Source organism: Perognathus longimembris, chromosome 5 (genome assembly GCF_023159225.1).
Source record: "Perognathus longimembris pacificus isolate PPM17 chromosome 5, ASM2315922v1, whole genome shotgun sequence".
Classification (NCBI taxonomy): domain Eukaryota; kingdom Metazoa; phylum Chordata; class Mammalia; order Rodentia; family Heteromyidae; genus Perognathus; species Perognathus longimembris.
Window position 1 is genome coordinate 61506376 of NC_063165.1, and position 26648 is coordinate 61533023.

General features: G+C 39.4%; 1 protein-coding gene across 1 annotated transcript in view; it reads left to right on the top strand.

The window, feature by feature from the left end:
* Positions 1 to 26225, top strand: part of LOC125351917 (peroxisomal bifunctional enzyme-like) — a 34918-nt gene extending 8693 nt beyond the window's left edge. Inside the window, exons 2-7 of the mRNA XM_048347016.1 lie at positions 1974 to 2077; positions 9781 to 9953; positions 12755 to 12866; positions 16176 to 16280; positions 19051 to 19392; positions 23481 to 26225. Coding sequence (XP_048202973.1) covers positions 1974 to 2077; positions 9781 to 9953; positions 12755 to 12866; positions 16176 to 16280; positions 19051 to 19392; positions 23481 to 24742 — 2098 coding nt within the window. The 3' untranslated portion in view covers positions 24743 to 26225. The remainder of the gene's footprint in view (positions 1 to 1973; positions 2078 to 9780; positions 9954 to 12754; positions 12867 to 16175; positions 16281 to 19050; positions 19393 to 23480) is intronic.
* The last annotated feature ends 423 nt before the right edge of the window (positions 26226 to 26648 follow it).

The following is a 26648-nucleotide window of genomic DNA, read 5'->3' on the forward strand; positions in this document are numbered from 1 at the left end:
ATTGAATCCAGGGCTTCATGCATGCTAGGCATGCACTCTATCACTAAGCCACATTCCCAGACCTCTCTCATACTTCTTCTTCTTCTTTTTTTTTTTTTGCTAGTCCTGGGCCTTGGACTCAGGGCCTGAGCACTGTCCCTGGCTTCTTTTTGCTCAAGGCTAGCACTCTGCCACTTGAGTCACAGCGCCACTTCTGGCCATTTTCTGTATATGTGGTTCTGTATATGTGGTGGGAAATCGAACCCAGGGCTTCATGTATACGAGGCAAGTGCTCTTGCCACTAGGCTATATCCCCAGCCCCTCATACTTCTTAAATATAGACATATCCAGAGAATCTGCCTTCAGCTATATGTCTCCTCCTTTGTGGATTCATCTAGTCTTGGCTTTAGCTGTCTTTTCTGTGGAGAACTCCTGATACCAAGAGTAGACAAAATCTACTAATCAACTCTAATTTTCTCTATTCTCACCTTTATCTCTTAGATGTGTCAGGAATAAGATTGTCAGTTGCAGAAAACTCACAATAACATTGAGTTAAACAAGAAGTTAACTTCTTCCATAGCACTATCCTGGTTTGGTATTACCACTCCAAAATTCTGTCTGAACTCTGCCATCTTTAACACATGGCGTTGTTGTTGTTTTAAATAAGATCTCAATGTGTAGCCCTGGCTGCCTCAAACTATCTTCCTTATATAGCTTCCAAAGTGCTGCAATTGAAGGCATACATCACTAATGCCTGGCATAGACTACATGGCATTTACCTCTTAGAACAAGGATATTTGTTGTTGGTATGGGGCCTGGGCCTGTCCCTAAGATTTTTTTTTTTTTGCCAGTCCTGGTGCTTGAACTCAGGGCCTGAGCACTGTCCCTGGCTTTTTTTGCTCAAGGCTAGCACTCTACCACTTGAGCCACAGCACCACTTCTGCCTTTTTCTATATATGTGGTGCTGAAGAATGGAACCCAGGGCTTCATGTATAGGAGGCAAACACTCTACCACTAGGCCATATTCCCAGCCCCTGTCCCTGAGCATTTCTGCTCAAGGCTAGTACTCTACCACTTTGAGCCACAGCTCTACTTCTGGTTTTTCGGTGGTTGCTTGGAGGTAACAGTCTCTCACAATTTCTGACTTTTCTGCACAGGCTGCTTTGAACCATGATCCTCAGATCTCAGCCTCCTATGTAGCTAGGATTACAGGCGTGAGCCACCAGCATGGAGCAAGAAGGATACTCTTTATCTAGCCAGCATATCTAGATTCCTGCCAGTAGTAGGGAAGAATGAAAAATAGGAAAATATTTTAAGGACTCTGCTCCAAAGTTGCATATACCAAATATTTTTCTATTTTACATGTCAGAACTTAGTGCTCTGACCTTACTGCAAAGCAGGATGGAAAATATAGTCTTTACTTTGAGCTACTGTATATGTAGGCAAAAACTAGCTGTTTTATTCTTTGAGGAAAATGAGAAGAAATGGACATTTGAGTTAATTTGCAGCCCCTACCATTTGTCCTAGTTTGTTTCTCTTTATTTATTTTCTATTTTTCCAGTAGGAGTAGGTGAAATTGAATTTTCCCCCACTGAATTTTGTATCACCTTCTTTTAGCACTTTTATTACAGAACTAGTATTAGTGCATCTTCAGTGATGGTTGCATACACTTATGAGGCAACCCTTTGTAATATTATGTGTACTATTACAGACTCATTATATTGATTCTGAGTTTTGAAAGTTACATCAGAAGAAAATAATATTGCTTTAAAAGTGGTTTCATTTGATCATCTCTGTGCCTAATTTATAGTAGATGTTCACATTACTTGTTGGCTAAATTAAAAATTAAAGATAAGAATTTGTAGTCTTATCCATTGCAGATGTTTGATTTTTCTTCATTAAGAGGAAAGAAAAATCTCTGAGATGGTGGAAATTTAATTTTTATTAATTTGCTTCATATATATGTGTATATATATATATATATTTTCTTTTAGTGTGGCTGTACTCCGTGGAATAAAAGATGGACTACAGAAAGCTATATCAGACCATACAATAAAAGCCATTGTGATTTCTGGATCAAACGGCAAATTCTGTGCAGGTAACTTAACCCTCTCCCACTGTCTCTAGAATACAGGCACAGGCTTTGATCAGTAGTATACTAGGTGCCTTGTGAGTGAGAACTGAGGGTAATAGATAGTGCACACTGGAGTGGCAATGAGGAACACAGTGGGTGTCCCAAGACATCTAAAGAACTCTTTGGACTTTTTCATGTTGGGTTCAGTTTTTGGAGTACATTTAGAGCTGGACTTAATGGCAGTGATATCTACAAGTGGAAACCTTGTGTAGTTCACCTGCTCTGCATATGTCTCTTCCCACCTATATGAGCTTGGGCCAATCTCTGTGATCTCTTACCTTCAGTTTCCCTGTTTATAAAGTAGGGATAGTGATACCCAGCTTAAGGAGATATCTAACCTGAGCATCCTTGTGCAGTGCTTGCACACAAAAGACATTCCTGAAACTTTAATATTTAGCTCTCAGAGTCTTAAAATGGTGTCAGTGTCCTCCAGAGGGACACCCATCTCAGAAGTGGGTAACCATGTCCTGCTTTATTGGATTATTGGGCAAAGATGCACAAATATGGCAGCAGTATCAGAAGTAGTGATTCATTGAGTAGTGTTTATAGAATGTCTTTCTTGTGCTGAATGAATATATTAAATCCTTTAACACATGTCACATGAGCGACTAGTGAATTTTACTGTATGAAAGATATTTGAGATATGTTATTGGCAACCTGAAAAAATGCAATCAATATAAAATAAAATTTAATGTTTTTTTTTTACCAGTCTGGGTGCTTGAACTCAGGGCCTGAGCACTGTCCCTGGCTTCTTTTTGCTCAAGTCTAGTACTCTACCACTTGAGACACAGCACCACTTCTGGCTTTTTCTATATATGTGGTGCTGAGGAATAGAACCCAGGGCTTCAACTATGCGAGGCAAGCATTCTACAACTAGGCCATATTCCCACCTCCCTAAAAAATTAATGAATCAACATAAAATAGTAATCATAATGACCACTTCTTTTACTGCTATATACCTGTGCTATGTAAGTTACTTATTAATTAAAATAAAAATGGTAGTATCTTTACATACTTTACATTTTAACTTTTAGTAAATTTTATAATCCTCCATTTACAAATAAGAATGAGTACCAAGCATTAAGACCCTTTTTTTGTTTCAAAATTATTTATTTATTTATTTCTTATTTATTGTCAAAGTGATGTACAGAGAGGTTACAGTTTCATACATTAGGCATTGGATACATTTCTTGTACTGTTTCTTATCTCCTCCCTCATTCCCCTCTCCCCCTCCCCCTTTCCCTCTCCTCCCATAAGTTGTTCAGTTGGTTTACACCAAACAGTTTTGCAAGTATTGCTTTTGTAGTCGTTTGTCTTTTTATCCTGTGTCTCTCGATTTTGGTATTCCCTTTCACTTTCCTAGTTCTAATACCAGTATATACAGTTTCCAATGTTACTCAGATAAGATACAGTGATAGTGCAGGTACAACCACAGGAAGGGGATACAAGAGGATCATCAACAATAGAAGCTACAGTTTCACATGACATGTTGAAAGTAATTACAACAGTGATATAACGCTCATTTCCATAACATGGAGTTCATTTCACTTAGCATTATCTTATGCATTCATAGGTGCATAGCTATTAAGCTCTTGTGATCCACTGCTGTGACTAGCCTAAACCTGTGCTAATTATTCCCTATGAGGGAGACCATAGAGTCCATGTTTCTCAGTAAATTTTACAATCCTCCACTCACAAATAAGAATGAGTGCCAAGCATTAACAAATTTTTTTTTTTTTTTGTCAATTGTGGGGCTTGAACTCTGGGCCTGGGCCCTGTTCCTAAGCTCTTCAGCTTTACCACTTGAGCCACACAGCAGCACTTCTGGTTTTCTGATGATTAATTGGAGATGAGTCTAATGAAATTTTCTGTTTGAGCTGGTTTTGAACTGCCATTCTCAGATCTTAGCCTCCTGAGTATCTAGGATTAAGGTGTGAACCACCAGTGCCTGGTGCATTAACACACTTCGAAATGGCTTCCTGACTGGAAACTTAAGTTGAGACCTAATAGGAAGACCTTGAGGGAAGGCAGTAGAATTATGAGTTCTAATTAATCTAATTAACCTAATTTGTAATTGTAAATTATGAAGAAATTGATTTTATAAGAAAGATGTAGAAGAGGACATGTAATTAGAGTTCATATCAAGAAACAATACTATAATTCTAAAATGTATTAGAAATCATCACACTTGTTTTAGTGTGACAATTAATCCACTAACTGGAAAATATGCATTCTTCTCAAACTCTCCTGGAGAATTTAGAAAAAGTGACCAGATACTGAACCATAGCATGAGTTAATGTTTCAATAATTTTCTCTTAGAACATATTCTCTGAAAATACTGCAACTAAAGGTAGAAATCAATAATAAGAATATAACTAGTTGCTCATACATTTGTAAATCAAACTCATTTATTAACCTGAGTCAAGTGAAAATAGCAGTGGAATCTAGAAAATATAGTGAACTGAATGACAATGAAAATATAAATCATGAGGGATACAGCTAAACAAAAAGTTAGCAGAAAATGTATAGTTTTTGCATACTATATTAGATAAGTAAAAAATAATGACAATGAGTGAAGCACCTATATGATATAGTTAACATAACACAGGAAAACAGACCTAAGTATAGTTAAAAGGAAAAAAAAAGAAATAATGAGGGGAGAAATGATTAAAATAGAAAGCAATGTGAATCAAAAGAAACAAAGTATGGATCAAAGAAATCAAAAGAAATCAAAGTGTGAATATTAATTTTTTGAAAAGACTTAAAACTGACAAACTTCTGGAGACACCAATCAAGAAAAAGTGAAGGCACTCTGTGTAAAAATGTCTATAACCTGAAATTTTCATATGGCAGAAGTTTACTGTCTCATAGTTCTGGAGGCAAACATTGTAATCAAAACAGCAACAGGGCACTGGTGGCTCACACCTATAATCCTGGCTACTCGGGTGGCTGAGAAATGGGGATCTTAGTTCTAAAGCTAGTCTGGGGCAGAAAAGTTCCCGAGAAACTCTTATCTCCAATTAACCACTCAAAACCTGAAGTGAAGCTGTAGCTCATAGTGGTAGAGGGCTAGCCTTGAGCTAAGGCGCTCAGGAACAGAGCCTAGGCCCTGAGTTTCAAGCCTCATCACTGACATACAAACAAACAAAACCAGCAACAGGACCATTCTACTCTTCCACCAATGGCATTTGGGAAGAATCCTTCCTTGCCTCTTCTGCTTCTTGGGGGTGCTCCCAATCCATAGCCTGTCAAACTTCAACCCCTGCTTCTCTCTGCACATGGCCTTTTCCCCATGGCTTCATCCAAATTTACTGATCTTCCAGAGGCCCACTCTCCTCCAGTAGGACCTCTTCTTAACTTGAATGCATCCGCAAAGTCCCTGTTTCCAAATAAGTTCACATTCACAGGTTCTGGGTAGACACTTGAACCTGGAACAAGTCTCAGCTCCCATTGAAAGGCTAGCATATGCTTGATGCTAACACCTCGCAAGGCCAGGATAGGACAGTGATACTGTAGGCCGGTCATATTCACAAACATACATTTAAATATCCTACTCTTTCTATAAGGAAGACATATTATTAGAAGGTATAACGTATCACCTTTTTCCTTGAAATATGAGATTGCTTAAATAAACTATATCAGTGTTATGCCATCCTGTTATGAGATTCAACAGAATAATCATGATTATTTCGTTGTTTGGTTTTTTGTCTCCTGGGGCTTGAACTCAGGGCCTGAGCACTGTTCCTGGCTTCTTTTTGCTCAAGGCTAGCACTCTACCACTTGAGCCACAGTGACACTTCTGGCGATTTTCTATATATGTGGTGCTGAGGAATCAAATCCAGGGCTCCATATATATGAGGCGAGCACTTTACCACCAGGCTATGATTATTTTAAGAAAGATAGAACATATTTGATTTACATTTAAGATAAAACTCCTAGTAAACTAAGCACAGAATGGAAATATCTTCATCCACTTAAGATGAATTTTTCTTCATTTTTAATATTTTTGTCCTTATGGGGAGCCTTGAGCTTGCTTGAACCATCCTTTACATAAAGGTAACCATTTTTTAAAGAATCCTACAGAAAAGAACTGGTAAATTGGAAGCTTTCCTTATGAGAAGGGAAGAAAGGAAGACTGACTGCTCTAACTATTTAAAGTTGATATTGTATTTGAGTCCTTTGTTAGGCTACTATGCCAGAAAACAAAAGCCAAAGGTAAAAAGGTTATAAAGAAATAGAAACTTAGCATCCAAAAGACATGATGTTTGTAGAAAAAGCAAAATAAATGCCAGGTATGATGGAACATACTTGTAATCTTAGCTATTGTGGAGACAGATAATGGAGTATTATGGTCTCAGGCCTGTCCAGCCAAAGTTAATGAGACTCTATCTCATAAACAACCATGGTTTGGTGCCAGTTTGCACCAGCAGATTCTGGGGTGAAATAGGAAAAAATGCCCATGCAGGGCTATCTCAGAATATTGTTTAGTAAATAATTAATATTGTAATTACTACCATGGAGAGAGGAATGAGTATAACCATTAGACATGATTTTGCTCCAATTTTCTTTCCTAACTCTGATATTATAGGTTCAAATTGCCCAGGGAAAACTTAAGAGGTTCATAGGAAAATAGACAAAAAAGGCACATTCTGAACTTGTTTTTCTACAGCCAAAAGGGGTAGATAACATAGGAAGCACTTAAGCAATTTCAGTAAGGGATCCAGGAATTTCCTCACTAAGATAAGTACCTAGAGGGCCTTTTGACAGGAATTATTGCCAAAGGTCAAACACTCATCATCCTGTGTCTTTTAGATATAGGATAAAACAACAACAACAACCATTCAGCCAGTGGTTCTCCAGGAGTATCACTCATACTTCAAGCACCCAGTCCAATCTCCTGTAGCCAGTCACAATCCTCAGAGGGCTCTAAGGTTCCCACAGTGTGGTGACACACGTCTATCTATAGTCCCAGATATTCAGGAGGTAGAGGAAGAAGGATCTCAGTCCTAAGTTAGCTCAGACAAAAGCATAAGACTCTATCTCAAAAACAAACTGAAAAGCCAGGTGCCAGTGACTCATACCTGTAATCCTACCTCCTCAGGAGGCTCTGAGGATGACAGTTCAAAGACAGCCTGGGCAGGAAAGTCCATAAGACTCTTATCTCCATATACTACTCAAAAAAAGCCAGAATTGGTGCTTTGGCTCTAGTGGTAGGGAGTTATCCAGGGACAGCGCCCAGGTCCAGAGTTTAAGCCTCAAGACCAGAAAAAAAAAAAAACAAACCCAAAACAAAAAGCAACCCTGGAAGCATAAGGTAGGTAATAGAGTACCTGCTTAGCAAACTTGAGGCCCTGAGTTTAATCCACAGTGCTGCCAAAAAAAAAAAAAATAAATAAAAATGTCCGAAATTTATTAGAATAAGAGAATCTAGCAATTTCCTACCAGCATCCAAATTTAATTGATTTCTCTCTGCTATAAATATTTAAAACATGAAATTATGATACCCTTGTCTGTGCCTTGGTTTCAGTCCAATTAGGGCAGTAATACTAATCTTGTGTGATGTAACAGAAGACTAGAGGATGAAGATAGAATTTAAGAATCAGACTCTGGGGGCTGGGGATATTGCCTAGTGGCAAGAGTGCTTGCCTCGTATACATGAGGCCCTGGGTTCGATTCCCCAGCACCACATATACAGAAAACGGCCAGAAGTGGCGCTGTGGCTCAAGTGGCATAGTGCTAGCTTTGAGCAAAAAGAAGCCAGGGACAGTGCTCAGGCCCTGAGTCCAAACCCCAGGACTGGCCAAAAAAAAAAAAAAAAAAAAGAATCTGGGGCTGGGAATGTGGCTTAGTAGTAGAGTGCTTGTGTAGCATGCATGAAGCTCTGGGTTTGATTCCTCAGTACCACAGAAACAGAAAAAGCCAGAAGTGGCACTGTGGCTCAAGTAGTATTGCTCTAGCCTTGAGCACAGAGAGGCTCAGGGAAAGTGCCCAGGCTCTGAGTTTAAGCCCCAGGACTGGCAAAAATAAAAAATAAAAATCAGGCTTTGTTGTCAAGTTGGTTGAGCTGAAATCCTTATCTTGTGAGTTACTGGTCACAACTGTTTTAACTAATCAATTCATATCTCAGAACTTTAACTCCTTGCCTACAAACTGGTGATTATTAGGGTACTTTACCTGGTTGTTATGAAAATTAAATGAAACAATCTATGGAGCTACTTAGCCCAGTGCCCAATGTATTTATCCACTTAATATGCATTACTATTAATTATTGAAAAAATCATCTCAATCTAAAGCTATTGGAATGATAGGGCTAGTGCTCAAATTGGAGCTGAACTTGTTATCCTACAGCCAAAATGAATCTTAAAAACAACAGAAAACAAATTTACTGGACTACATACTTAAATATTGTGGATTGCTGAGGAAAAACAAAAACTTAATCCCCAGATTAATGCTAGATGAGCAACATATAGTGAAAAGAGAAAGATAAATAGAAGAATAGGTTCAATATAATTTATAAAACCTCTTTGTTTGACCCTCTAAAGATCAGACCCAGGACCTCTTGTATGCTAGTCAAACATTCTATAATTTAGCTATACTCCAAGCTACTGAAATGATTAATTTATAAAATGGCAGCAAACATACTCTTTTCAAAGAATATACATTGCTCCAGGATAAAAGATAAATACCTACAATATGATGTGAAGACAAAAAAAATCTAATAAGGATTTACAGCATGTTTTCAATAATAAAAAGTGCATATTAAACTTTCATTTCCTAGCAAACATAGTAAGTACCATAATAGGGCCAACTTCAAACCCCAGTACAAACAGACAAAAAAACACAAAAACCCAAACAAAATAAGCCATTTAAAAATTTTAAAGTCCTTTAATTCTGTTAGTTACTTAACATAGGTTATTAATTATTTAGACAAAGGGTGAAAAACTAACTCAAGGTCACAACACCATTTATATGTCAATGGGGAAAAAACTGAGAATTTACCAAAATATTAAATAATTATTTCTGTGTGATCTTTATTTTTTCTATATAATTTCTATATAATTTTTCAATATAATTTTGTGCCTGCTTAAAAATATCATAATACATTATTTTTACATTCAGAAAAAGCAACAAATTTTGTTAACTTTATTACTTATAGCAAAACATTATTTTTAGCTCATTGGTTAACATATAAATCACAAATTGGTTAACATATACATCACAAATATGCATGCATTTTTCCATTTTTTATATTGTAGTGACTCATGCTCATTGCACAAAGATAAGTGGTTAAATTGATATGAATGGAGTAGTAGTGTCACACAAAAATTGAGGGGGTTGACTCACTCAGAATGGTGGTGTTAGTCAGAGAACCTATAAATCCGCTTCTCCAAGCTTTTTTCCCCTTAAAGTAGAGTTGGTACTGATCATGAAAACACAGGTGTTAAAAGATTACAGGATTCCTGGTAAAGTGGTAAAGATTTTCCTCATATTTCATTCTGCATTTCCCAGACAACTTGATTCTTTTTCTGTGTCTTCAGTCTAAAGATGAAGTATCTTCTCATACAAGGATTCCTGAACTACCTTAAGAGTAATCAGATCCCTTCATGCTAACAGCTAAGTCCAATCCTTCTAATGCCTCTCTTCTTTCTTGTGTCTGTGTTCTTCAGGTGCGGATATCCATAGCTTCAGCACTCCTCAATCCTCTGGCATCGGATTGGGAGGTGTAGTAGATGAACTGCAGAGAAATAAGAAGCCTGTGGTGGCAGCTATCGAAGGCGTGGCTTTAGGAGGGGGACTGGAGCTGGCCTTGGGCTGTCACTATAGGATTGCACATGCAGAGGTAACCACTGAGGTCCATGTAGGGGTTGGTTTGAGGGCTTTCCTTAGGGAAAATTCTATATATAGTCATAAAGATCAATCAGGTGATGGTTTTCAGTAGTAGCATTCTGGCAAGTCTCAGGTATGTCCAGCACTGGTGCTAGGCTGTGATGTAATAGGGAAGTACTTGTTCAGATGTAGAGATTCTTGCATCCTGGCTGGTAAATAGACTACTCTGAGCCCTCTAACCATCTAATGTCTAATCATTTCTACAGCTTAGTATATATGTGCATTGAATCCATTTTACTGATTAAGAAAAATTCTTCTGTCAGTTTGCTGTTGGTTTTCTACATTTTATGTCTTTGTTCTTAGGCTTCTCCAATAATGCTTTCATTTGTGATAACTAGATTTTTTTTAGTGTACTCTGCAATTTTCTTATAGTTTCTTTTACTATATGTCTTTAAGTTATTTTCTTATTGGTACAGGAGTTCTTGGTTACAGGAGTTAGCATCTTAATTTTGTGTGTGTGTCAGTCCTGGGGCTGAAACTCAAGGCCTGGGTGCTGTCCCTGAGTTTTCTTGCTCAAAGCTAATACTGTATCACTTGAACCACAGCTCCAATTCTGAGTTTTTGATGGTTAACTGGAGATATGAGTCTCACAGATTTTCCTGCCTGGGCTGGCTTTGAACTGGGATCCTCAGATCTCAGCCTAGGATTACTAGCTAGGATTACTGGCAGAAGACACCTGCACCCACCTAGCATCTCCATTTTCAGTGCTCTAGTTCAGACTAGTACCAATTTAATTTCAATAGAACACAAAAATTTTGTTTCCAGCTGGCAATATGGCCTAGTGGTAGAGAGCTTGCCTCTCATACATGAAGCCCTGGGTTCCATTCCTTAGCAACACATATATAGAACAAGCCAGAGTGGTGCTGTGGTTCAAGTGGTAGAATGCTAGCCTTAAGCAAAAAAAAAAAAAAAAAAAGAAAAGAAAAGAAAATAAAGAAAGAAAGAAAGAAAGAAAGAAAAAGAAGCCAGGGACAGTGCTCAGGCCCTGAGTTCAAGCTCCAGTACTGGCAAAAAAAAAAATTGCTTCCCTTCATCTGTGTAAGTGCCCTATTACATGGTTATTGTCACAAATTATGACTTCATATATCATTTATCCACAGCTTAGATTCATGTTTATTAACTATGTAGAGCATTTTTAAATGAGATAAAAATCAGGAATTGTAAGCTGGGAATGTGGCTTAGCATTAGAGTGCTTGCCTAGCATGCATGAAGTCCTGGGTTCGATTCCTCAGGACCACATAAACAGAAGTGGCGCAGTGGCTCAAGAGGTTGAGTGCTAGCAAAAAAGAAGCCAGAGATAGTGCTCAGCCCCTGAGTCCCAAGCCCCAGGACTGGCAAAAAAAGAGGAATTACAAAGTAAAAATGTATTGTCTTTAGCATTTTCCTACATACTTACACTTTAGAAATGTTTTTTATATTTCTCCATGTGAATTCAAGTTACTGTCTAGCATCATCTCTTTTCTGCCTGAGGAACTTTGAGATGTGCTAACAGCAAATTTAGGGTTTGTTTAGATAGGAATGTGTTGAGTTTCCTTCATTGTCAAAAGATACTCTTGCTGGATATAGAATTCTTAGTTCTTTTTCCTTTTAGAAATTTGAATTAGCCATTCCATCCTCTTGCCTTCGTTGTTTCTGATGAGAAATCATACCTTTACAAAAATCTGCATAATTTTTCATTATTTAGCAATCCAAGCTTGTATGCCAAATCCAAAATACTACAAAATCCACACTTTTTAAGTACTGACATAATACCTCAAATGGAGATTTTTCACACCTGACTTCTCATGATGGTAAAAGTTGAAAGGCAGGCAGACTCAAAACATTGTGAACAGGGGCTGGGAATATGGCCTAGTGGCAAGAGTGCTTGCCTCCTACACATGAAGCTCTCGGTTCGATTCCCCAGCACCACATACATGGAAAACGTCCAGAAGGGGCGCTGTGGCTCAGGTGGCAGAGTGCTAGCCTTGAGCGGGAAGAAGCCAGGGATGGTGCTCAGGCCTGAGTCCAAGGCCCAGGACTGGCCAAAAACAAACAAACAAAAAACTATACAAAATGATCAAATATCTTAATAGACAAATCTTCAAAGAAAAGATATAAATGGTCAACAAGTAAATAAAAATACTCAATAGATATGCCAAGGCACATGCTCAGAGATCTTTGTACACAATGTTTTTTTTTTTTTTTTTTTTTTTGGCCAGTCCTGGGCCTTGGACTCAGGGCCTGAGTACCGTCCCTGGCTTCTTCCCGCTCAAGGCTAGCACTCTGCCACCTGAGCCACAGCGCCCCTTCTGGCCGTTTTCCATGTATGTGGTGCTGGGGAATCGAACCGAGAGCTTCATGTGTAGGAGGCAAGCACTCTTGCCACTAGGCCATATTCCCAGCTACATTTTGTATAGTTCTTTTGGTATTAAATTCTAAAAGGCTTTGTGTCCTATTTTACAGTTATAGTTTGCTGACATTCTGTTCCATTCTCTGAGTTTCCTCATTACTTTCTTTTGCTTTCTAGCTCTCACAGCAACCCAGAAAATTGTTTTTAGAGCCTATATTTGTTGTCTGAGACAGATCAGAGGAAAAACGGTGCCAGACACCAGTGACATCTTTAAGCATAAACACTATATACTACTCTGTCCTCTAGACAGTCAGGCTGAGTTCAATGAAACATGTACCAAGGTGTAGGAGATCCTGGGAGATGCTTGTCTTAACTCTAAACATGGGATCTCACTGTAATGGTCTTTCTATTTCAATGTCTGGTAGACTGAGATTGGCTTCACAGAAGTCACTCTGGGAATCCTTCCTGGTGCAAGAGGAACCCAGCTTCTTCCCAGACTCATTGGACTTTCTGCTGCACTTGACCTGATAACCTCAGGTCAGTATACACCTTTGGGCACCTGTTTAGATCAATGTGAGGAAGGACCCAGCATATAGAAGCATCCTGGGTTGGCTCCTTACTACCCACCTAACAGTAGGGGTTGCTTTAAATTGTCTCCATTTTTTTCATCTTAAAAAGGAAATAGTACTTGTCATGAGAGCTTCTTAAATGTTACATGTGAGCCTTCAAAAGGAAAGTGTAAGCTGGCTCACCAGTGGCTCACACCTGTAAGCCCTAGCTACTCCGAAAGCTAAGATCTGAGGACTGGGTTCAAAGCCAGCCCAGGCAGAGTCTGTGATATTTTTACCTCCAATAACCATGAAAAAGCAGGGAGTGGAACTGTGGCTCAAATGGTAGTGTGCTAGTCTCGAGCACAAAAGTTCAAAAGAGAGTATAGGCAAAATGGGAAGTGACTATTCATAGAACCAAGGGTTTACATTGAAAAAATTATATTCAAACCAACATGAGTCAAAACTAGAATTTTCAAGTTTTTGTGAGCAAACAATTGATGTATTCCTTTCTGAAATAAGATATTGGTTACATAAGGAAAGTTTTTTTTTGTAAAATTCAATTTATTTTATTTTTTTGAATAATTACTTATTTATTGTCAAAGTGATGTACAGAGGGGTTATGGTTTCATACGTAAGGCAGTAAGTACATTTCTTGTACAATTTGTTATCTCCTCCCTTGTTCCCCCCTTCCCTTTTCTCTCTCCTCCCAAGAGTTGTTCAGTTGGTTTACACCAAATGGTGGTTTTGTAAGTATTGCTTTTGGAGTCATTTGTCTTTTTATCCATTGTCTCTCGATTTTGATATTCCCTTTCCCTTCCCTAGTTCTAATACCAGTATATACATTATCCAGGGTACTCAGATGAGACAAGGTGATAGCACAGGGCAACCACAGGTAGGGGATACAAGAGGATCATCAACAAAAAAAGCTACTGTTTCACATGGCATGTTGAAAATAATTACAACAGTGATATAATGCTCATTTCCATAACATGGAGTTCATTTCACTTAACATCATCTTATGTGTTCATAAAGGCATAGCTATTGGGCTCTTGTGATCCTCTGCTGTGACTAGCCTAGATCTGTACTAATTATTCCCTATGAGGGAGACCATAGAGTTCATGTTTCTTTGGGTCTGGCTCACTTCACTTAGTATAATTTTTTCCAAGTCCTTCCATTTCCTTACGAATGGGGCAATGCCATTCTTTCTGATAGAGGCATAAAATTCCATTATGTATATGTACCACATTTTCCTGATCCATTTGTCTACTGAGGGGCATCTGTGTTGGTTCCAGGGAACCCTACTACGTTGTTGGTAGGAGTGTAAAGTTATTCAGCCACTCTGGGAAGTGGTATGGAGATTCCTCAGAAAGCTAAACATAGAGTTCCCCTAAGACCCAGCAGCCCCACTTTTGGGCATCTACCCAAAAGATTACAAGCAAGACCACACTAAAGCCACCAGCACAACTATGTTCATTGCAGCATAATTTGTCATAAGGAAACTTTTATTTTTCAAGTGGGAGCCTGAACAGCGTAGCACTGAACTCTAGATTCACCAAATGTTTTACTTTGTAGGACATATAAGGAGACTTTCAATCACATAATGTTGGAGGGAAGAATTTATAAAACCATTTACTCCAAATAAGTGCAATTCATTATGAGTTCGTGGGTGAAGGACTTTTATCTTTCTCTTCCTTATCTTTCAGAAATGTAGATAATAACTATTCTCACTATGTGGTAATGTGATAACAATGAGCTAGGTGAGTGTTTGGGGGACTCAAGGAAGAAACTTGCTTCCTGGACAATGACATGAAGTAAACTAAGCTTAGTTTCTTTTTCTAGACCACTAGATCAGGAAATATCCCCATGTTTAGCACAATGAAGACAAAAAGTAGAAACAGTAGTCATAAGAACCATTTTTTGTTTATATGGAAATGGTTACAGTGAATTAGAAAAAAGCAGGCAGTAAAATCATACACCTGTATTTGGAGGAGACTGTGGGGGAACTTTAAAATGGCATCTGGATTTTTTTTAACTATTGGAAGAAATGATAAAGAAAATGAGGAAAAAGTGAGATTCTTCAGCTTGAAGAAGAGCTCTCTGCCCCAGTGACTTGAGATCTCCATGATAGATCTACACAGGGGTCTTACGGAGACCTTAATCTGGGGTCATCATCTTCACTATAGATATAAATCACATGCAGTTCTATCACCCTTGAGAGGTAGCCTTTTCTTCTCTGGGAACACTGGAAGCTGTCAGCTGCACCATACAGCCACCACCACCATCATTAGACTTAGATGTTGCTCCTTGTGAAACAAGATTTTAAAGTATTGCTGCTACTTTAATATCCTTGACTTCAGCTTAAGGGCATGCTGTTCAGATAGCTTGAGATCAGGGACCTGAAGAAATGATTGTCTAATCACCTCTGCATCCATAGATGGATTCATCAAATAGGGATTTAACAAGCAGACAGGATCAAAAGTCTTCCCCCATTTTTCCTATGTAATTCCCATTGTACTTTATTTAATTCCATTGTGTGTGTGTGTGTGTGTGTGTGTATGTGTGTGTGTGCACGCGTGCGTGTGCGTGTGTGCTGGTCCAAGGCCTTGAACTCAAGACCTGAGCACTGATATTGAGCTGTTTTGGTCAGGGCTTAGCACTCTACCACTTGAGCTATAGCTCTATGCCTGGATTTTTTTGGTAGTTAATTGGAGATAAGAGTCTTATGACTTTCCTGACTGGGCTGACTTCAAACCTAGATTCTCAGATCTCAGCCTCTTTAGTACACAGGAGCCAGTGGAGACCAGCGTTATATAATTTAGTCTTAACTGATACTTTTCCTGTCTGACCAACTTTGTTTATGTTTGGGGACTTTTCTTTTAGCTAATCAATTGTAGTCCTTGGTGTACAGTAGATACAAAGTACATGGAAGTACTGCTACCTTTTTATTTTCTGAAAATCAATCCTCCCAAATTTCTAAAAAGATTAATACTATATAGATTACTTCTTTAGAGATTCATGGAATAGGAAGAGAATGTGTTTTATTTTGCCTCATGGCGGCATAATTCCTCCCATTTATCAGTGAAGAAATTGTGGTTCTGTTGTTAATTCCCACAGTCATGCTGACCATGGAAATTGAGCTACCCCTTGAATCTGTCTTTTGCCTATGTCTGCAGTGGTCTTCTTACAGTAAAATGATCTTCTTCATTTTACTAATAATAGTCTGCCAGTGTACTAGAGAGAACAGTGCTCTGTGTCCATCTCACATTGTTCTTTGTGTTCTTTGCTTTTGTTTTAGGAAGACGTATTTTGGCAGGTGAAGCACTCAAGATGGGGATTGTGGATAAAGTTGTGAACTCAGATGTGCTTGAAGAAGCAATCAAATTTGCCCAGCAAATTGTTGGTAAGGGGACAATAACAGATGTATCACATTATTGGACACAGCACTAGTTGCATTTTAATAAGGAGCTTCCTAAATATCTCACTGGGCATTCACGTGATGGAATGTGATACACCTTAGGGACAAATATGTTATCAAGATATAAACTCCATGATAAAATGTGTTAGTGAAAAAAATCATTTATGTTGGGGTATGCCAATGCTTTAACAAGAGTGGATGAAATAAATGTGGATGTGGAAAAATGCATAAATGAGTGATAGTCTCTGCTTAAAGTGTTTCAGTAAGGATTTCTGGGAAATGAAATGGTTCCGCTACTATGGTACTGGTTTTTCAGCAGAAGCAGTTGAAAGAAGTTTTAGAGTTTACCTTTCCATGTCTTTGAAATTTTTTCCCTGAGTGTTTTTCCAGTTAAGAAATAGAGTTGAGGGCTGGGAATATGGCCTAGTGGTAGAGTGCTTGCCTTGTATCCATGAAGCCCTGGGTTCGCTTCCTCAGCACCACATACATAAAAGGCCAGAAGTGGAGCTGTGACTCAGTGGTAGAGTGCTAGCCTTGAGCAAAAAGAAGCCAAGGACAATGCTTAGGCCCTGAGTTCAAGTCCCAGGACGGGCAAAAAGAAAAAAAAAGAACAAAAAGAAAGAAATAGAGTTGAAACAGAGGAGCAAACTCATCTTCACAGGAGAACACAGCCAAGTCCTGCAACTCCCCATGCGAAGCCGTGTCCACTGAAGCTTCTGTTACAATGACTGAGTCACATCACTGTCAAGTCTTTTCACTCATGATGTTTCTTTAAAAGTTCCTTTGGGAGTCATTTTTATCCTAGAAATGACTCACTTTTAGTCTGTTGGAAGTGAACTCCTTTCCAAATAAACTTTCCTTATGTTCACACCCAAAGATTTCCATTAGGGTCCTTTAGAGGGTTATCCTAAATTTGTTTGTTTACTTGTTGGATTGGCTTAATCTATTCCTTTGCAAAGTCTATGGGTGTTGTCAACTCTAAATGAGCAAGGAGAGGGTACAGAGAAAATAGCTGGGAGGAGTGCTGTAGCCCTCGCACAAAGAGTGTGTGCTGTTTGCCCACAAGGTGACAACAAAGACTCTGGCTCATTCCAAGGCAGTCCTTTGAAAATGTGATTGTTAGAGTCCATGTTTCTTTGGGTCTGGCTCACTTCACTTAGTATAACTTTTTCCAAGTCCTTCCATTTCCTTACAAATGGGACAATGTCATTCTTTCTGATAGAGGCATAAAATTCCATTGTGTATATGTACCACATTTTCCTGATCCATTCGTCTACTGAGGGGCATCTGGGTTCGTTCCAGATTCTCGCTATGACAAATTGTGCTGCGATGAACTTTGTTGTGCTGGTGGCATTACTGTGATTTTGTTTGTGGTCTTTTGGATAGATACCGAAAAGTGGGGCTGCTGGGTCATAGGGGAGTTCTATATTTAGCCTTCTGAGGAATCTAAATGCTGTTCTTAACTACTAGTCATTTGGAAAGCTGTCAACTTTATAAGTTATACATCAAGAGACATTTTTGCCTTTAGTGTATAAAAAGAGTTGGACACCAGTGGATCATACTTGTAATCCCAGATGCTTGGGAGGTTGAGGTCAGGAGGATCATAGTTTGAGGCAGTCCTGGGCATACACATGAGGTCCCTTTTTAACCAATAGCTGGGCACAGTGGCACACTCTTGTCATCCTAGTGACATGGGAGGCTGAGAATTTAAGATCATGGTTTTAGCCCAGGCCAGCAGAAAAGGACATGAGATTCCCTCTCTCCCAGAAGAAGATGGGCATGGTGACATGTACTTGTCTTCTCAGTTATGGAAAGCAAAGGAAAAAACAAAAGGAAGATTGTGTCCCAGGTACATAGCCAGGCAAGAAATAAGACCCTATCTCAAAATAACTAGCCCCCAAAAGGCTAGAGACATGACTCAGCAGTAGAGCACTATTTTAGAGTTTTTCCACTCAAGGCTAGTGCTCTACTACTTGAGCCACAGGGCCACTTCCGGTCTCACATATTTTCCTGTCCAGGCTGGCTTTGAACTGGGATCCTCAGATCTCAGCCTCCTGAGTGGCTAGGATTATAGGCGTGAGCCATCCTCTGGCTATATCAGTCTCTTAAATACTTTTTTTTTTTTTTTTTTGCCGGTCCTGGGCTTGAACTCAGGGCCTGGACACTGCCCCTGAACCTCTCTGTGCTCAAGGCTAGCAATCTACCACTCGAGCCACAGGGCCACTTCTGCCCTTTGCTTTTTCCTTTTTTTTTTTTTTTGCCAGTCCTGGGCCTTGAACTCAGGGCCTAGGCATTGTCCCTGGCTTCTTTTTTTTTTTTTTCCTCAAGGCTAGCACTCTGCCACTTCAGCCATAGCACCACTTCTGGCCATTTTCTATATATGTGGTGCTGAAGGATCGAACCCAGGGCTTCATGTATATGAGGCAAGCACTCTTGCCACTAGGCCATATTCCCAGCCCCACTTCTGGCCTTTTCTATTTATGTGGTACTGAGGAATTGAACCCAGGACTTCATGCATGCTAGGGAAGCAATGTACCACTAAGCCACACTCCCAGCCTTAAATACTACCTTATAAGACAAAGTTACAAAGACAGAATCTGAAACTAGTGTTCCATTAAATATCTTGATGATTAGGACTTACTTTGGTACTTTTCCCTGGAACTGATTATTGCTATTGTTTTACTATTGTCATGTACTCCTTTTCCCATATTGCAAGTACCACTTGAAAAGCACTGCTCTTTCTTTTTCCTTCCAGATAAACCTGTGGAACCACGCAGAATCTTGAACAAGCCAGTTCCGAGCTTGTCCAACATGGACACCATTTTCAGTGAGGCCTTTATCAAGATGCGGAAGCAGTACCCTGGCGTTCTTGCTCCAGAGACCTGTGTCCGTGCAGTGCAGGCCTCTGTGAAGTATCCCTACGAAGTGGGCATTAAGGAGGAGGAGAAGCTCTTTCGGTACCTAAGGGAATCAGGGCAGGCCAGAGCCCTGCAGTATGCTTTCTTTGCAGAAAGGATTGCAAATAAGTGGTCAACTCCCTCTGGGGCATCCTGGAAAACAGCTTCAGGGAGACCCATCTCTTCAGTTGGTGTTCTTGGTAAGTGCCTGGGAGTTCATGTGTGTGCTCATGGATGCCAAATATGAAGTTCTATGCTAAACCTATTGCTTTGTTAGCTCTCTTAATTCTCACCCCATACCATAAGCTCTTTGTTTTATATAGGAGGGTGTAGAGATGCTAACTAACCTTTTCAACAGTGAGCAAACTGAGTTGTGTGGGGCTGTTCCTAAGTGTGTGTGACTCCAGACAAGACTTAAAAAAAAAAACCAAAAAAAAAAAAACAAAAAACACCTCTTCAAAACTGGGTCCTTTGAATCGCTCACTGTAGGGTTTCCTAATAGGAAATATTATTTGTACCACATGTCAAGATGTAACCTGTCCTATTGTGGTAGGCATTTGAAATGAATTCTCTTGTCCTTTTGGTCCCCGGATCCATTTACTTCTCCTGGTTTAAAGACACTATGATCTGGGTGTTGGTATCTTTAATCATGGCTACTTAGCAGGCTGAGATCTAGATCATCACAGTTTGAAGCCAGCACAGACAGAAAAGCCTAATAGACTCTCTGTCCAAAGTAACCATCAAAAAGCAAGAGTAGCTAGTGGTGGCTCACACTTGTATTCCTAGCTACCCAGAAGGCTGAGATCTGAGGATTATGGTTCAAAGCCAAGAAGGGACTATACATGAGATTCTTTTTTTGCCAGTCCTGAGGCTGAACTCAGGGCCTGAGCACTGTCCCTGGCTTCTTCTTCTTCTTCTTTTTTTTTTTTCTCAATGCTAGCACTCTTATCACTTGAGCCACAGAGCCACTTTTGGCCTTTTCTGTTTATGTGGTGCTGAGGAATCGAACCTAGAGCTTCATGCATGCTAGGCAAATACTCTACCACTAAACCACACTCCCAGACCTCCATGAGACTCTCACCTCCAGTTAACTACCAGAAAACAAGAAATGGAGCTGGCTTAAAGTGGTAGAACACTAGTCTTCAACAAAGAGAGCTCAGGCCCTGAGTTCAAACCCTGCGACCAACAATTAAAGAATCAAAACTAGAGGCATTACTCAAGTAGTAGAATGCCAACCAAAAAACCAAGTGAGCAAGAAGTCCTGAGTTCAAGCCCTAATACTGGCAGTGAAACAAAACAAAAACATGAGTTTGTGATACAGCCTTCCACTGCTTCCGTTTGTCCTGTGGAATACTCCTACATGCCCAGCCTCTAATCCCCAAGCTTTCAAGTACAATGTTCTACCACTTGAGCCGCACCTCCATTTCTGGCTTTTTGCTTGTTAACTGGAGGTAAAAATCTCATAGGCTTTCCTGCTGGGGTTGTCTTCAAACTTCAATCCTCAGATCTCAACCTCCTGAATAGCTAGGATTACAGGCTTGAACCACTGGTACTCAGCTTAACCCAATTCTTGAGTATAGTAATATCACCATATACATACAAAAATTACATCCCATTGGTTTTTAGAAACATAAGAATGTGACCATTGCTACAAAACTTAGAAAATTTCTTGTTACGCTTAAAGGAAATCCTGTGCATATTAATACCTACCATATCTCCACTTTCCCCACTTTATATCTCAATAAGTTTATTTATTGTAGACATTTCATATAAGTGGAATAATACACCAATATGTCCTTTTGTGTCTGGCTTCCTTAACTTAGCATATTATTTTCATCCATGTTATAGCATAGTAATACTTTTTTACAAGGCCAAAATAGTATTCTCTATTTGTAAACTGGCTTATCAGTTGTTTCTACCTTTGTTAGCTATGTTAAGTAAAGCTACAATGAGCATTCATGTACATGATTTGTGTGGACATGTTTTCAGGTTTCTTCAAGATACATGTAACTTAAATATATTTATAAATTGTGTATATAGAGATATTTATCTAAATCACTTGGACATATGTCTGTCTACATTTAAGCATACATATATCAACATATAGTAATACATGGGATTTCTGGGTTATACTCCATTCTTAACATTTTCAATTACTAACAAGCTGTTTTCCACATCAAGTTCACTTTCTTTATAGTGTCCTTTGAAGGAAAAAAGTTTTTAAATTTCATGATATCCCATTCTTCTGTTTTCTCTTTTTTTGCTTGTGCTTTTAGTGTTATGTTTCAAAAACCAATTACCTAATTAAGATCACAAAGATATATTCATCAGAAGTACTCCTGTAAGGTTTTGTTCTCAATAGAACTTTAGTTCTTACATTTGTGCTTACGATTTTAGTATTTTTACATGGTTTAAGAAAAGGGTCCAACTTCAACCTTTACATGTGACTATCCAGTGCTCCAGCACCATTAGTTGAAGAGTTCTTTTTTTCTCATTGAATAATCTTGGCATTAATCTAAATTAATGTAGAACCTTAGTGTATAGAGAACGTCTGAGCCCAATTCAATTGCATTTGTATGTTTGTCTATACAGCAGTAACACACTATATTGTAAACTGCAATTTGCCATAAGATTTGAAATTAAGTAGAGTGACTTCTCCAATTTGGTTTCTTTTCAATAATTTTGTCCTTCCTAGGTTTCCTTCATTTTTGCATAAATTTTATAATTTATGGATAATTCATTCCAAAAGAGATGCACAGTAACAGTACCACTAGAAATACTACAACTTACTGGTTTTCAGAAACATAAGCATGTTACCATTTCCACATCAATTTTATAAACGTTTCTATCATTCTTAAAGAAAATTTTGTGCAGTTACTACCAAGGAAGAAAACAAATATACACAAAAAAAGTGTACTACAAAAAACAGAGCTTTCAATGGCTTTATAGATCAATTTAAGAAATGAGGTCATCTTAACAGTATTAAATCTTCCTTTATGTGAATATTGGATTTATTTTAATTTATTTCTTCAATTTTGTCATTTCCTTTTGTTTAGGTCTTTATTTCTTAGGAAAGTGATTACAAATGAGCAATACCTTTGCCATTCAGTAATTTCATTCATCTAGTATTTTATTGATTTTAGTGCTCTTTGTTAAATTTTTCCTAAGTATATTGTTTTTCATGTCATTGTATATGGTATTTGTTTTTTAATGTTCGTCCTGGGGCTTGAACTCAGGGCCTGGGTGCTGCCACTTGTTGGGATCTGGACAATCCCTTTCTCCCCCCACGGGGAGAATGGTAACCACAAACTCTATGAAAGAGTACTCAGCCTGGCCCTCTGCCAGCGGAAGGCCAAAGGCGTGCTCACATGGGCCTGCGCTAAGTTGAGGAAGGGTTGCTGATGCTTCCCCTCCCCCCAGTCCCCCCACATGTTACCAAGGGCGGAGGCGAAAAGGAAGGCATCAGGGACACGCTGCGGTGGTGGGAAGCGTCTCAAAGACTTTAATATGGAAGGGCACTTATATAGAAGTAATGGCGGGAAAGAAAGGGGGCTGGCCAAAGGGCCAGTCATAGGCTAGGGATCACGTTCATCAAGTGACCTCACGAAACTTCCCTTTGTGGGCGGGACAACCCCATCATGGTGGCACCCACGTGTTCACCTCCCAAGGGGTGGAGGCCAGAAGGTGGGAGGGACTTCCATTGTCCCAAGGCTGGTGGAAGGGCAGCCTTTCCCAGGCCATAATAATCCCCAACAGCCACTTAGCTTTTTTACTCAAGGCTAGTGCTCTAGCACTTGGACTGCAGCTCCCCTTCTAGCTTTTTTGGTGCATAATAGAAGAGTTTCACAGACTTGTCTGCCAAGGCTAGTTTAGAAACAAGATCATCACATCTCAGCCTCCTGAGTAGCCAGGATTACAAGTGTGAGTTACCAGCGCCCAGCTTAGAAATGACTTTTTAATATATTATACATCTTGCCAGTTTTTATTCCCTCTGGGACACATAACATATTCTAAACTATTTCTTGATCCTTAAGTCTATTTAATCTTTTGTTGTTGTTGGTGGTGGTCATGGGGCTTGAACTCAAGGCCAGGGCACTGTCCCTGAGGTTTTCTTGCTCAAGGCGAGTGTTCTAAAACTTTAAAATTTTTAAAATTAAAATTGTAATTTAATTAAATTTAAATTTTTAAAATTTTAAAAACCCCACATTGCCATAGAAGTATCCGTTTAGAGATAAGTTTTGAGCTCTCAATACATTGAATCATTCTTTCCTTCATTCTTAATTCACAGGTTTGGGAACAATGGGCCGAGGCATTGCCATTTCCTTTGCAATGGCTAGGATCCCTGTGATTGCCATAGAATCAGACCAAAAGCAACTAGAAGCTGCAAAGAAGGCAGTAGCTTCCATCTTGGAAAAGGAAGCATCCAAAAGGCAGCAGAGTGGCAAAGCATGGTCAGCACCAAAACTCATCTTTGCTTCATCTGTGAAGGAGCTTGCTGATGTCGATTTAGTCGTGGAGGCAGTATTTGAGGACATGAACCTGAAGAAGCAGGTCTTTGCTGAACTGTCAGCTGTGTGCAAGCCAGGAGCATTTTTATGCACCAACACATCAGCCCTTGATGTGGATGAGATTGCTGCTGCCACGGATCGTCCACAGCTGGTGATTGGCACCCACTTCTTCTCACCAGCACATGTCATGAGGTTGCTGGAGGTTATTCCCAGCCATTACTCTTCCCCCACCACCATTGCCACTGTTATGGATCTATCAAAGAAAATTAAAAAGATTGGGGTAGTTGTAGGCAACTGTCATGGCTTTGTTGGCAACCGAATGTTGGCTCCATACTACAATCAAACCTATTTCTTGTTAGAAGAAGGAAGTAAGCCAGAGGACATAGATGGGGTGCTGGAAGGGTTTGGTTTTAAAATGGGGCCCTTTAGAGTATCTGACCTTGCTGGCTTGGATGTGGGCTGGAAAGTTCGCAAAGGGCAAGGCCTTACTGGGCCTGCATTGCCTGCAGGGACTCCTGCACGCAAGAGGGGCAATGCAAGATACTGCCCAATTGCTGATATGCTGTGTGAATCAGGAAGATTTGGCCAGAAGACAGGCAAGGGCTGGTACCTCTATGACAAGCCACTAGGTAGGATTCACAAACCTGATCCCTGGCTTTCCAAGTTTCTGTCTCAGTACAGAGAAACCTATCACATTGAGTCCCGTGTGATTAGGCAGGATGAGATCCTTGAGCGCTGCTTGTATGCACTCATCAATGAAGCTTTCCGTATCTTGGGAGAAGGCATGGCTTCCAGCCCAGAGCACATTGATGTTATCTACTTGCACGGGTATGGGTGGCCAAGGCACCAGGGTGGGCCCATGTTCTATGCTTCCACGGTGGGCTTGCCCACAGTTCTAGAGAAGTTGCAGAACTATCACAGGCAGAACCCTGATATTCCCCAGCTGGAGCCTAGTAACTACCTAAAAAAGCTGGCTGCCCAGGGAAACCCTCCTCTGAAAGAATGGCAGAGTTTAGCAGGGCGGCCCTACAGTAAACTGTGATTCAGCTAGTGGTTTGTGAGCACCTGCTGGCTTCCAGGAAAGCTCACTTAATTTCAGTGAAATTGAATCTCAGGATCCAAGTAAGAATGCTAAGAAATATGAAGATAATCAGCAACATTAATAATAATCCTTCAGTTAACGCTCCTTTGGATTTCTTCCTGATGATTATGATGAGTCAAGTGTTTTGGAATGTGCTTCCTTTCTTCTTAATGTGTTCCTGTCAGACAGCCTTAAGGAATAAGCTCATGTACATAAAATAGCACATTATTAAATGAGAGACGTTGAGGAATAAATATACTAGTGAGTGGCAAAATATCAATTAATAAATGATAAATTCAGCTGAGTTATGCAATAGTTTTGACCTACATCCTCAGATAGACAGGAGTCTTTGGGGCCACATTCACATGCAGCATCTGAGCACTTTGGGCTCACCTGAGTCTACAGTGGCAATCATCCAGCATGGAAGCCCATGCTGTGGCCCGTGGAGATGGCTGTCAGCAGCAGTCAGCAGGGAGGGTCTGTAGGAGGGGCATGGAAAGCTGCCCAAGGACAGACAGAAGTGGAGACCTGAAAAGGTGAGACAGGAATTGGTGAGGCATTGAAGGCAACTCAAGGGGAGCCTGGCTGCCCATGTGCACACACATTCTAAGGCCAAGGCACATGTGCCCATTTATGTCATGCTTGCTGGCTTCTTGGTACTATTTCTTGCTCCATGCCCAGGTCAGGGAATGTTCACACCCAAATCTAGTCTTTATGGTCATATTCCTTTAAAGAGAAGGAATACAAAGTATTATTCATGTTATCTAGAAAGGGATCTTAGAGAATGCCTAGTCTTCAAGGCTTTCTAAGTTCTGTGATAGAGTAAGGGTGCCTGTTTTCTTGTCATGACAAGCCTTGGTGACATCATATATGGAAATGTTTGAATCCAGAAACATCTAAGATGATTACAAAACAAATATTGCAGAGTTTAGTTCTTTTACTAAAAGTTTTTGCTTTGGATTTTTCCAATGTGATGAAAAGTTAATGAACTAGTCAGTAGAAAAACTTATATCCTCAAATGTTAATAGCAGAAAATTACAATAGTCCAAATTGAAAACATCCCAACTGTGTATTAACGAATTACTTGATAAACAAATAAGGTATGTCCATACAATGGACAAGTATTCAGTCATGAAGGGAAATGAAGTGTTTATGTTTGCTATGTGATAATCCTTGAAAACATTATGCTAAGTGAAAGTATCCAATTAGAAAGACCATGTATTTTATAGGCCTTTATGTGGAGTATCCAGATGAGATAAACCTGTAAGAAGCAAAAAGTAGATTTGGCATTGCCTGGAGCTAGAATTTTGGGAGAAAATTGAATTGGTAAGGTCAGATACTGCTAAATAGTACAGAATTTTTGGGGGGTTTGATAAAAATGTTCTGCTGTTGTTGTGGTTGTGATTGTATACATAGCATATACAAATAAAACCCTTTGTTTTGTTTAATTAAAAGGGGTGAATTATTTGGTTTCTGAATTATATGTGAATACAATTATCAGCAAAAATATGAATGATGCTAATGTTGTTGTCCTTCATTTTCCTGCAAATGACCTGCTTTCATAATATTTTGACCTGTAAGTCCAAAGAAAGAGATCACAAGTCCTACTAGAGTCTGGTATGGTGGGACAGGCCTCTAATTGAAGCTATTTGTGAGGCTAACAGAGCAAGTTAACCTGATTCTGGGAATTCTTTTTTTTTTTTTATAAAGAAATCACATTTTATTTATCCATTCATGAGTTAATGGACATTTGAGTTGTTGGCTATTATAAATAATGTTGCTAAGAGCATTTCTGTACAAGATTTTTTCTTTTTTATTAATTAAATTTTGTTGACAAGGTGTTGTGCAAAAGGGGTACGATTACATA